Source organism: Caloenas nicobarica, chromosome 3 (assembly GCF_036013445.1).
Source record: "Caloenas nicobarica isolate bCalNic1 chromosome 3, bCalNic1.hap1, whole genome shotgun sequence".
Lineage (NCBI taxonomy): Eukaryota > Metazoa > Chordata > Aves > Columbiformes > Columbidae > Caloenas > Caloenas nicobarica.
Window position 1 is genome coordinate 122,006,290 of NC_088247.1, and position 13,448 is coordinate 122,019,737.

The 13,448-nt window shown below is 40.3% G+C and overlaps 1 protein-coding gene across 4 annotated transcripts in view; it reads right to left on the minus strand.

The window, feature by feature from the left end:
* CFAP61 (cilia and flagella associated protein 61) overlaps positions 1–11,707 on the minus strand; it is a 94,702-nt gene extending 82,995 nt beyond the window's left edge. For 3 of the 4 annotated variants that reach the window (XM_065631662.1, XM_065631658.1, XM_065631659.1), the window contains exons 1-6: positions 11,565–11,707; positions 10,547–10,697; positions 9,194–9,270; positions 8,188–8,255; positions 7,449–7,575; positions 1,670–1,787 (exon numbers count right to left, since the gene is read on the minus strand). In XM_065631662.1, the coding sequence (XP_065487734.1) occupies positions 1,670–1,787; positions 7,449–7,575; positions 8,188–8,255; positions 9,194–9,270; positions 10,547–10,697; positions 11,565–11,707 (684 nt within the window). Of the gene's footprint in view, positions 1–1,669; positions 1,788–2,633; positions 3,141–7,448; positions 7,576–8,187; positions 8,256–9,193; positions 9,271–10,546; positions 10,698–11,564 lie in introns of those variants that run through there. The other variant, XM_065631660.1, reaches the window with a different exon arrangement.
* Positions 11,708–13,448: the final 1,741 nt, after the last annotated feature.

Genomic DNA, 13,448 nt, shown 5'->3' on the forward strand with positions numbered 1-13,448 from the left:
TAAAGTGCAGCTAAAGTAAAATCTGGATTTAGCTAGCCATAATGGTGGAATAATTACTGGACACAGCTTTGTAAATAAAGTTGTGTTCAAACCAAAAAGCATATTTTATTTTCCTATAACAATGATTAAATTCATGAACGCAATTATGTAGTATATAAACAGTATCTAACACTATATATGGTACGTATTATTTGCAGCAATTATAAGCGCTAAATATTTTCAAGTTAAAAAAAAAAAAACAACCCACAACTAAGACCTAGTGTTAAACAACAACAAAAAAGTCCTGGCAAGTATGAAAATGAGAAGATCCCTGCAATGCTGAAATGGCATTTTACTATGTTTGATTATTACTGAAAGTTTCCAGAAAGTTACAGCCTTCACAACAAAGTACACTCTGAAAAACGCAAACTGGCATGCTGCAGGTTTTTTGGTTTTAAGCTGAGATGAGTCTAGAAGAAGGAAGCTCTTCAATTTTTAGTACTATATGCAACTTTATAGTGAAACACACATCAAAATGTGTTTTTTTCCTTAATATACATAATGAAAGCCTCCTCTTTAAACACAATGAAAACTCAATGGCTGGATTTGGATAGCTGTTTTATCAGGCCATCAGTACTCCAATAAAAATAAAAAAATACAAAGTTTAATTTTTTTTTTCCCCCTCAAACAACAAGTGATTGTTTGTTTGCATAACCAAACAAAAGCTGGGTCGCTGCAGTTGTCTGGCCGCTATGTAATTTTAGGCCCAAGGCTCAGCAGAGGCTGATTAACCAATCCATCTACCATATGTGCAAAAAGAGGTTGCCAGCTTCATTCTCTGCAGGGAAAATTGGCTTCTATCTTGGTTCGCATGGAGGCGTCTTTCCAATCTGCAGCAGCAGCGGCAAGTATAAACTATGAGGGCCTGAAGCACCTTTTGCTGGTATCACATTGAGCTATAAAATGTACGATTGAAATGTATTATTTATAAAGATAGCCATTTGTAATGTGCTATTACGCTAATGCTTTATTGTTTCCCATTTGGCTTCCAATGGTAGTGATTACATGTTAAGGTTTCATAAAATCATTTGCTACAGAAAGCAGACTTCTGGAATTAAGTAGGTTATGTTGCCTATCAGCTTACAATGCAGAATTATACCATGCAGAATTACTAAAACATGAAAATATTAACAGGAATTTTCAGCAGGATAACTATTGCCACTTCTTTCTTATTTAAATTAATTCCTGGTTCTCTGTCTTCAATTCAGCAAAAGTCTGACTGCCTGAGCCAGAAGATAGAAAAAATCTACAGCATTTTTAACTGTGAAAGTGTTACTGGCTATTAGTTTTCACATGCAATGTTAATTTTCACCAGGAGTGAAAACTGGTAATCTATGATGCAAATATCCAAAATGGCAACATGGTTTCTTCAAGTCTGTTCCAGTTACTTGAAAAGAATCTACACAATTACTACGAATTGCTGCTTTGTTTACTTAACAGGAGGTAACACTCCAAAAAAAAGGAAAGGCACAGAATATGGCAGATGGCACTGCGTGTGTGCAGATCATTAACTCTACCTTCCAAAAGTGAGCTTGTTTTTTTATTTATGGAGCTGCAGCATGAGCTGTTACTCACATGTGACATCACTAACGTTATGACTACACAAACCCAGAGCTTACAGCAGACTGACCTCACAAACAACGGTCTGATGTTCTTCATCTTGACATTCTATGAGATCAGCAAGGAAATATTTACTACAGGTTTCTTTCAGAGTCCAGATTTGTATGAGATCATCATAATCTTCCAACCTACAAAAAACAGATCAGGTAATATCCTAAAGATCCACTATTAATAGTTGCTGATTACTTCTGTTCTACTCTGTTAGCGTATAGACAAATATTCCAAATACCAGATCCAAGGCCTCTACCCACAAATATGTAACTTCATCTTGGACATGTCCCCAGTGCAGACAAAGAACCACCTCCAACAGCCAGCACAGCCCACCTAAGGCCTGGGGTGCCCAATGGAGGTGCTTGTATTTCCCTAACAAAATACGAGGGCAGCTCAGCTGAAAGTCCTCCTGCCTACGGCATCTCAGGCTAGGTGGACTTGGGCTCTAGGCCTCATTTAAAATAATTCTTTTCAGTGACCCAAATCATCAGTTGGTTAGAGTTGGCAGAGATCTCAAAAAGCTACACCAGTACAATTTAGAAAATCAGTTCTTTAAAAAAAAAAATAAAATAAAAGAGTGCCTTCCTGTATGGGAGAAACAGTGCTGAGTATTGGCTAGATGACTGTTATTACACACAGCAGTGCAGGAGTCACCTGGCAGACACCGAGCCATTATGCCTTTGTGAAGTCAAGTTAATGCGCCACCATTGAAAAAGATACAAAGGCCAAAGTGCAATTACTCTCCCCTTGTGCCTCACGAAAGGCTTTCTGTGGAGGTGGAAGCCGGCGCTCCGAGGCTTCGCCGCGCCGCGCCGCCGGAGCACGGGCTGCCCGAGTCCAGCTGCAGCCGGGCTCGCGCCGGCCCCATCCGGCACAGGTTTTATTTAAATGGACAGAAAATATCTCCCATTGAACCACTTTAAAAAGAAGTTAATTCTTAACCAGGATCAATATAAGTCAACAAGAAGCTTCAGTGCTTTTACCAATAGACTGAAGAATTTAATAAGTCACGCGTTGCAACTGAGGCATGAAGGCCGACGGCGAACCAGCTCTAACATGGAACTGCTTTCCGTATGATGAAACCGCCTTTTTTATCTATCTATCCGAAAAACGCAAGGATTCAGTGTTCCAACCAACAATTCTGCAACTAGAACAAGTGGTAAGGCAAGCGGGGCTGCGCTGGCCTGTCAGACTCTTCCTAGCGGACAGCTGAGAGCTCCTTTTGTGCTCAGAGCAGACCGCCACCGGGCCTGCTCCCCTCAGTGACCGCCCACACGGAGACAGACGAGCCCCACCGGATAAAGCGACTAAATCACGGCAACAGCAGCCTTCAAACGCAGGAAAACACGCGTGCCTCCCGAAACGAACAGCACCGCCGCGGGCTCCGTCGCGCCCCTCACCACAGGCCGCTCGGACACTGACGGCTGAGGGCCGCAGCGGGTGGCGAGCGGCGGCCGCGGAGCAGGACCCCCGCGTCCCCCCGGGGCCGAGCCCGACCCCCGCGGGACCCCCCGCGTCTCCCCGGGGCCGAGCCCGACCCCCCGCCTCCCCCCGGGGCCGAGCCCGACCCCCGCGTCCCCCCGGGCCGGCCCGGCCGCCCCCCGCGGGGCTCTGCTGCCCCCTGGCGGCCGCCGCCCGTGGCTGCGGGGAATGTCCCCCCGCAGCTCTGACCGACTACGGGGTTATGTCTCCGTTACTCCACACCGCTGCCATCCTCCCTTTTCTGTCTCCCTAAAATTACATGTCAACAGAAAAATAATCTGCAATGGTTCGTTCTTCTTCAAAAATGTTGCATATTGTAGAAACAGGTTTCTTAAGATAATTATCGGGAATGATTATTACTTCCCTCAGTTGCAGGAAAGCTTATGTTTTGCTTCAGGCCCCTATTGCTCAAGTTTGTATGTGCTTGTATCAAAATACTTGTGCCTATAACTTGGAAATCTTAGTTCTGCATATGCAACAATTCAGAAAAACAAACAACAAAAAAGCCCACCCAACAAACCCCACAATACTAATTTCTATTCTTTACACATTTCTGGATCTAGAAGCAGCCTTAAACTCAACACAGCTGGGCCAAAACATTCTATTTCCAGTTCTGTGAAACACTGAGTTTCTCAGGACCGACCGACTCAAGCAGGCGACTGAAGGACAATTTAAGTGGTATCTCGTTGGTTTTTGCTGCTCCTACACACCAGAACGAACGGGACCCTCTGTAGTATGATTACATTTCTACTGGGGGCCGGTGACTCCTTTTATTTTGAGGCTGTTTCTGCTGTTTTATTCCCCGGCCATCTGTCCGAGGCTCTCAGCACAGCCTGGCCCCGAGGAGCATCCCTCGCGCACACCTCACCAACGGGCTCTGGAGCAGCGAGAGGAACCGCCCGGCCCGGGACCTCTCGGGTGTCCAACTCACAGCACCACTCCATCTGCCACGAGTTTTAAATCAGTTAATTACTCTTCGAAGGGCAGTCACCAGATTCATACGTGCTCCCTCAAAACTGAAAACAGCTGCCGAGGTAACACATTTCCAGGCCCCATGCCTTCCTCCCCCACTGTTTAAGTGAGAATCTTCATTGAAATAAATTATTTCCAAAAGGAAAAGGTACAGAAAATATACCATCAGTTACTCATCTGTAGAATTAATTCAAAAGATGCAATTAAAACAGAGGTAGAAGAACAATGAAGCCCCGTAAAAATCCATAGTAATTCACATTATATCTCAAACCAAACCAGTAGTCTTCCTCTTCTTCACGGTCAGTATCGCAAGGCAAAAATCACAGTAAGGTTTTCTATTATCAGAACTTCGCTACTTCAACACAACTAATTAGGGCAGCAAATCTGATAACGTGTTATGAAACCTCAAGCAAGGCAAACTAATTTAGGGGCAAAGGAACAAGACTGTACTCTAATTGAAACCTGTGGTTCGATGGGGGTATATAACGTATACATCCACCTGCAAAGCAAATGTTTTGCTGGTTGCTCCAAGTCGCTGACAGCGTTCTGTCTGTGAAACACAACCAACACGAGGCCACACATCAAGGTGCAGATGGCGAATTCTGTCAGCTCGGGGTGTGTAGAGAGACTGACCTGGCATAGCAGGGCTCCACGCAAGCCCACTCATCTCCTGCACACTAGAAGCTGTACCAACAGAACTATTTTTAATTTTCTTCTGATTTTAGTATCTTCCACCAGCACCAGAGTCTTAAGAAAATAAAAAAACAACCACCACACACAAAACAAAATACAATAGCTTTTTGAAGTAAAAATACTACAGAATTCCTAGGTTGCGCTAATAAGCACAATAAAGGCATTCTACAGAGCTGCAAATTTGTGAGCTCTTATATATGTGGTACAAAACCAGGAATGACAGGATCTAAAGATGAGATATCAGCAAGAAACTGAAATATAAAAGCTTAGTGGACTGTGTTCTGGCATACTGCAGATTTACTTCATATGATAAAGGTCAGATGGAGAAAAACTTCAAAAACCCAACGCTTAAGCAAAGTATCAGTTTACAGCTTCTTTTCCCCCCTCTGTAAGCAAGGCAAGAGGGAACAGAGATTACCCTAATCTCTTGTCACTGACCCAGAGCATGTTGCTAGGCAGGTGGCTGGTGACAGTGCTCACAGACCGCTCTCTGAAGGGCTCCACTGGTTACTATGGATGCCAGTGAAGTACAAAGGTGAATGCAGAGGAAAAGGAACGGCAAAGTGGCTACTGCAAACCTCGTTCAGCTTACCCAGAGAATCTATTGATAGACAACATTAAAGTATGCATTTTATATCACCAGATACTGTGTAATTTAAAAGAAAACACAGTTTCCTGGTTAGATTTCTAATAATAAAAGAAACAAGCTAAAGTAAATAATTTTTATTATTCATAAGAAACTACAGAAATCCCAGGCAAGACGATACACCTCTTATTTGAAGTCTTGGTATGGTCTGTATGACATTTGCAGTCACCTCAGAAATATTTCTATTGATAGTATCCAATGGCCATCAAAAGAAAGAACGGTTCATATTAAATAAAAACCAAACAGAATAGTTGGAAATCAAGACATATGGAAACACTTTAACATCAGAAATATAATTCACCAACTGACAACTTTGCAGTATTAAGGCTCATTCACATACTGATAGGTAGTAGATAACTCAAAGGAAATACGCATAAAAGCCTAAAAATTGTAGATCAAGCTATTATGCAAACAATTTTGTAACATATTGAAGTATCCACACCGCCCTGCTATAGGTCGGAAGTGGTCAAGGTCAGGCTCAGTCCTTTTTCTTAAAACGCTCAAAAGTCAAGCTACAGGATATTGCAAACATTCACTAAAACTACAGGATAAAGAACACAATCTGCAGATTTGTTTCAGGCCTATTCGGTAAAATTAAACACGTGTAAAACATCTCTCTGAGAGACAGGATTCTGTCACAATCCAGTCCAAGATGTCAGTATGAATTAACCCACAAATGTGTGGATTTACCATGCAGAGAGATGTGCCTCCTGTGGCATTACTGTCCGTTAGCCCTGGTTGATACAGACCTGCACACACACCAGTATCGCATGGTACAGCATCCCAGGGATGTGCTTGGCCCTAGAGGTCAGATTCCACTACAAGGACCAGAAATGTTAATTTAATCATAATCCTGCTATACGACCACATAGCAATTACATAGCACCACGCTTAGAACAAAAACATCTCCAGAACGAATCAGAATCAAATAAAATCACTTCATAAAATGTCACCCTGCATGCACTCTTCCCACTGCAAAGAGCAAAACAAGCAAACCAAAACGTGCTAGATCCTGGTTATATTTCCAGCCACACTACAGAGGAGCACCCACACAGCCAGGACAGCACACACAACCCAGCAACCTGCACAGAAACCCCACAGGCCCCTTGGCCAGCAGCTCTGCTCTTCTCATGTACTGGACACAATGCTGGCACGAGCATGGGGGGCTGGGATTTGGCAGGGGCAGCAAAATTCAGACAGCAGGAAAAACCAGCACTAATAGTCAATAGCTGCCAGAGAAACTTGGTCTCTGCCTGGTGTACACTGCAGGCAGCCGAGCAGATAGCGAATTAAAAAATAATTCAGAGTTTAACTTTTTAAATGACATTTATGACTTGAATTCCTAAACAAGAGTAAGTCTGTATTAAAGGCACATTGTCTGAGCATATCAAAGTCTTTGCTCCAAACGGCACCCATTGAAACACATGACACGACTGAAAGAAAAAGCACTCTATTTTCTTAAGCTTTCTCAGCAACACTGAGGAGGCCTGCTCCTCGAGACAGCGAGAACGAACGTACGACATGCTTATGCAGAAAAAACTGTACAAAAGAGGATTACTTTCCATGTCTGAAGGACTATTGGAACTAGGGATTCTCTGCTCTTATTTAATTATTTTAAATAACAGGCCTTCCTATTCAGACTTTGCTCAACAGGTCAGAATAACACATAACAAGAGAAAATTAAAAATAAGATGGAATATGCTCCAAGAGATCTGGAAACTACATACATTCACTAAAACACACAACGAAACAACTCAGCCAGCAGATTCACAGAATAAACATCAATTAAAACATTGCATTCTTTCCAGATAGCAACCTAGTTTCACAAAAAATACAATCGATCTTGTGGTAAAGTAGCATAAAAACAGCATAATCACAGAACTATTTAACTAGGTTATCAAGGAAAATGATAGCAGTTCAACTAAGATACCAATGCTGTAAACTAAAAAAGAAAATTCTCCAAGTTAACTCGGAGAGACCTTGTAGAAGAGAGAAACTGCATTACCTTGCCGTGCGAACATAGAGCTGTGGGTGGTACCGATGTCTGGGGCACGCGAGCAAGGTAAAGTTCTTATCCACTACTGAACCTGGAGCAGCCGTCATCTTTTCAAAGACATTTCCTATTTCTGGCCCTGTGAATGACAAAAATCTGTTAGGAGTAGGAACTTCATTATGTAAGCTTTTAAATTATCAGCAAAATGGAGGAAAATGGAGTTTTGAACTTAAACCACAGATGGCATAATGCTTTACGTCTTTTAAGTTAAGCAACGAAGCTGAAATGACAGTACTATAAACATGTGAAAGAATTGTTACTGGATTAATTAACAAATTAATCCAGCATCCCACACAAGCTTCAAAGCAATCAGAAATTGGTAGGATCAAATCCCTACAGAAATACTTGTCTTGTAACTAATAGCATATGACACTGGAGAATCTTTGTCAGGACTCCTTACACTGAAGGAAAGTTGACATTTGTTGCTAGGGTAGGTCTGACAAAAGCCTTTATTCAGGTAACATGTAACCACATAAACCTCTTTTACAAGGTATGTACATTAGAGGATACTTTCCGATTGTATTTTCTGCAGGTTTAGAAAGGTTTAGAAAATAACTGTTCTGAAGATTTAAAAAAAAAAAAACACCAACAAAACCACACACATAAAAAAAAGCCCACTAACACAGTGCATATTAGTGAGATTTGAAATGGTTCTCATTATTTTAAGAATAAAATAGTATTAAATTCTTACCTAAATTCTCATTAGCTGGTATGAAGAGAAGTATAAACTGCAGTTCCGGTACTGTGATAAAAGCTGTCCTGGACAAATAACATCACTGTATTCAGTCTTTCATTGTTACATACAATCAGATACAGCAGCTGGTCTTTTCCTATATAATTGTTTTCTCTAGTCTCTCTACTCTTCCTTCATGAGTCCACATGGCTCAAAAATTAAAACATTTTATTTATGACAAGTAAGATCATATGAAATCCATCTGAGCATTTTTTAAACTTTTCTTCCTACCTTATTTTTCTCTTAATTTCCTAACCCTTAGATTTCAAACATCCTCCATTTTATACCAGTTCCCCAGTGGTGAAAAAATTAAAGATGCCAGATCTCTGCTGGCAGATCTCTGATCTGGCATCTGGATGAGCTGGCCTGACATGACAAAGTAACTGTAAATTCAACAGCAACAGCACCAAGCACAATTCCCTGTTTATGTAAATAGATTGAGCTGTACCACATAACCTGGGCCATGGTTATATCTGAGTACTGAGCTAACACAGCACTATATTGTGCTGTTTGTACTCTGTAGCTTGCAGCCTTACCACATAACCTGTAGCTAACAAACTATCAGTAGATTACCCGGGAACAAGCGTATTCCAGAAACATCTACAGCTTTTTAAGCTTCCTGCTCATTCATGCACTTTCAGTTTTACAAGTGGAAATTTAGGAAAAAGAAAAATAAATCTGCCTTGCAACTTCAGTTTTATTTCTGTGGAAAATTACAGCAAAGAGACAGCTAAACCTTCACACTTTCAGAAGCATACTCGGGACTGTAACAGCTTGGTTTCAAAGCCCACAGCGTGCATTTGATTAATACAAAGTTATGTTTTATTACCTCCCAAGACTGTTTAGAGAGATATTTAATTTTGATTCAGTGATCACCTTCAGGTATTTTTAAATCCCATAGCCTGCCCAAATGATGGTAGGAGAGTGCATGTGCCTCACTACAGAAAGTCACATATGAACTTACCTAACAATTTCTTGGAGACATCCAGCTGCATATTCTTCTTCTGCCACAAAAAGATGCATGAACAAGGTGTTCAAAGGCTACAAAATAAAGAAAGAAAATCTAAACACCATGTAGATATTTATTAAGTCAACCCAAGTATTAATATGCACACTTACTTCCAGTATATATAATCTGCACTCAAAATGAGTAGCTTCACATATGTAAGTAACTTCAAAGCATGTGTGAATAAAATTAAGTGATTAAAGGGCTTTTTTATATAATGATTTGTGCTTCTGTCCTATTTTTGATTTACACTCAGGCTTACTATTGTTTGACTACTATATATATACGTAATTTCATATTTAATAGCAGACATATTTAATTCCAGACTAACAAAATTTTAATTTAACCACAACAATTAACTTAACAACATTTAACATTTGGCTGAGAAAGACATTCTTTCTGGGTTTTAAAACAACAAAGCTCACATACCTCTCATATTCCTAAAATGTTGTTTCTTTAAAAGAAGAAGAATTACCAAGTCTTAAGATTACATCATTAGACACATTTAAATACCCTGCCATAAACAGAGCAGACTAAAAGACATCTTTATCCTATATGTCTCCAGTTAACCTGGAAAACACTAGCAAAGGAAAACCTCTGTGCTGGAATGGAAAGTGCTATTAATTCAGCTCTTTTCTCTTGCATGTTAAAGTGCTGAGTCAATGAAGGTCTACCTGTAGATTAAATATTTCTACAAAAATATTTTAAATGGGAAAACTTGAGGTCCTCTGAATAGTTTAATATTCAACTAAAATGTCATGGCTAGAGTCATCAATAAATTTCACCAACTTTAGAGTAAGAATGGTTTTAAGAGGTTGCAGTATATGTACCGGCACAAAGACAACAGGTCATTTTCATGAATAAGCATCAAAAGCCATTTCTAAAAAAATCAGACTTTTTTGTTTGTTTGGGTTTTTTTAAATGCAAAAGGAAGAAGGAAACAAAAAAATAATGTGGTGTTCTTAAAAAAAAAAAAAGCTGGACATGTTTTTGAATGAAAAATATTGGTGATAACTACGATTCCCACTGCCCTCAGTGCCAGCGCAGTGCAGATGCTTTCCACACGTCTGGCAAAGAACGGACTTGTGTCCCCCAGCTGCCATCCTCACAGTTACCTGCAGTTTCTGTGGGGGCAAAAGCACAGGTGGTCATCGACTCCTGAGCACCTGAGGGTTTAAGAAGGGATGTGACCATCGCGTTCTTCAGCCTGAGTGCCTCAAATCTGCCTAAACCAGACCTTTAATGCCTATGCATCTCTTTTATACCTGAGCCTTAAATGAAAACTCAGCTAAAATCACACCATTTACTTACAGTGCATTTATTGTTAATGTAGTTTTCATGTAAGAATGATTCCCAATCAGACTGATCAGTGATATCCCAATTTGGATAGTCCAGAAAGGCAGCATGGGCTATAACCTCCTTCTTCTCATTGCAGAGTGTCAGAGCAAGATTTGATTTTTCTCTGTGAAAACAAGTTAATTTTGCAGAAGTTGAAGAAACTACACAAAGAAAAGTGACTGTTAATTCAGCCTATTAGAACATCAAAATTAACCACGTTCAAAAGTGCTCCCAGGATCGTGCCTCAGTAAAACTTCATTGCCCATATCCTAACTTGTCATTATTGCTTCAATTCCAAATATTTAGTGTTTTCTGACATTATAACAATATGATTTTTCAAACCCTCAATCACTGTTAATTTGATATACAAGACTTAAATGCTCCTTCTTCTTTGCATGTTTCTTCATTCATCTATTTTTTCATCAAATCACTGGTATTTGAGACATTTGCCATTAAGTAAAGTGGTAGATAGAGGCTGTCTCCAAGGTAGAATAGAGGCAAAAAGTAACCCATTCTTTTCATTAAGGGTAAGCTGGAAGAGAAGGAAAAGACTTAGATGTACACAGGAAAATAAAATAGAATCTTCATGGTCACACAGTAATTAAAAACCTTAGTCCCTGCCCCTCTATCACTCTCCCAACAGGCAAAAGGCTTCTGTTCGATGAAGGAGACAGCAGACACAGGAATCTGATGGGTTCATCAACTATTATTCAAAAGTAGCTCATCTGAACTTGTATACAAAGGAGGCTAGTTTAGAGTAAAATCTTGTCCACCACACTGGCAGCAGTCATCCAAGTTTGCACAAAGTCATGCATGTGTGACACAGAACAGACAAAAGCAAATTTTCTTTCTCTTTTTTCAAATAGTATAAAAAGTCATTACGCCACACCATGGAAAGGCTCATCGTGTTTTCTGCCATTTTAAATGTAACAATTTATTGAAGTTTCCTGCGAGAAAGGTAATACGATGTCCCTAAAATACTGCTACTTACAAAAGGTACATGACATCAATCCTTCCAAAAACTTTGCCTGTAAAATTGCTGAAGAGGCTGATGATATCTGAAACATCATGTGATTTTGTTCTTCTGGCACAGATCACTTCTGTATTTCCGCTTGAAGAAGTTATTGTAGTCATCTTACAGCCTGCAACAAGAAAGCAAGCGTTGCGGCTCTGTCAGATCCTGCTGCAGCCCATTGGTCAAAGCAGTTACTTGAAACGGATTTTTATAAAAACTGTGAAGAAGACAGATTTAAGTGCCTAGTTCCTGTAGACCTCTACACAAATACATCCTGCATACACAGACAGCATGCAAACAGTGCACATAAAGAAATACAGCAGACAATCATCCCTATTGTGTGTATTCTACTTGGGAAATACATGTTTTTAATAGGCTGCAAATTGCTTTTAAATTTATGGGCATTTGCATGCTATCAGAACAGTGCCCATCACTAACGATTTCAAGCTTATTAGCCTTAAGTCTACAGGGCTGGGAGGATCAGCTGCAAACAATCAGGATAATAATGCCCTGGTAACATTAATCAGTAATTTCATGTGAGTTAAGTGTATTTTGTCTAAAACAGCTCCTCAATTTTCTTTTAAACTCATAGGCAATCCTTAAATTTCAGAAGGAACTGAAAGCTCTATAGCTTCCCTGCCCAGAAAAACAACATTTTTATGGTTCCACATTCACAGTTTGCCAGGTCCAAGTGATTTATTGGCATGCCTAGCAATTTCAGAACATGAAGGGGCAACAGGCATTCAGACCACCTGTGACTATCAACTCGCAGTTCATTTACCTTTCAGCTGTGTTCCTACTCATTATTATCACCTGTTGTGATACAATAAAGAATAAGGCATGTAAAAAAAACAACCAAACACAACACCTTTCTGCAATTTTTCTTAAATATACTTGTGCAAAATATAGTATTAACTAACTCAACGAGTCTACATAACCAACATACCTAGATTAGCAGAACATTTTACAAATCTGCCAAACACAACAGCCATTTCTAACACTGGCCCCAAACCCAGATGAGATGCCCAATTATCAGGGCCCACAGATCCCAACTAAAATGGAATAACAAAGGAAACTGGGAATTTTATACCTTTTAAATACAAAGAAAGTCACGTGTACAGCTACATCTCTCGCACACAGCCAAGACATTGCTATAGGCGACAGCACTGGTCTTGGTCACGCAAACATGTTTGCAAAGGGACCCCAGGACCAACCTGAGGCAAAGTGTCCTCTGCAGGTTTTAATGCACACAATTAGTAAACAATTGTGGTTATATAGAGAGAACCAGCTGGGCTACAGTGCACTTATAACTGAGTATAGCAAGAACATCTACACAGAAAAAAGTTACACTAGCTTGTGTAAGCAACTTCTCCAACATCTTAAGTTACAAGACACCAATGTTCTTCCTAATGGAGTGGAAGGCAGCTACACCAGGTGATTCCTAGAACGAGCACAGAAAATGGGCACAAAATTCCCTTACACATTTCATTAATTGCAAACTGTGAGACTACTAAAACAGCGGGTTATTTTTCATTAATGTCAACTCCATACACAAAAGTAAAGAGGAATTTTAAAATGCCATTAACGAACTAGTCTAGCATTAAAATTACTTCAACTGAGGAAAAGTTTGCCACATTTCCACATTCAGTTGTATTGAAACAATATCACCCCCTTTTCCACTAACTCCCCTAAGTGCCCTAAGCACTCACGTAGCCGTGACTGACAGAAAGCAGCGCTTACGCGTTAAAAAAAATACCTTTTCCACAAGAAAACGCACTGTTCCCGCAGCAGCTCCCGTGTGTTTGCGGGAGCAGCGTTCCACAGATGAGACAACGCTCCCTCCGGCGCAGAGGAGCCCGG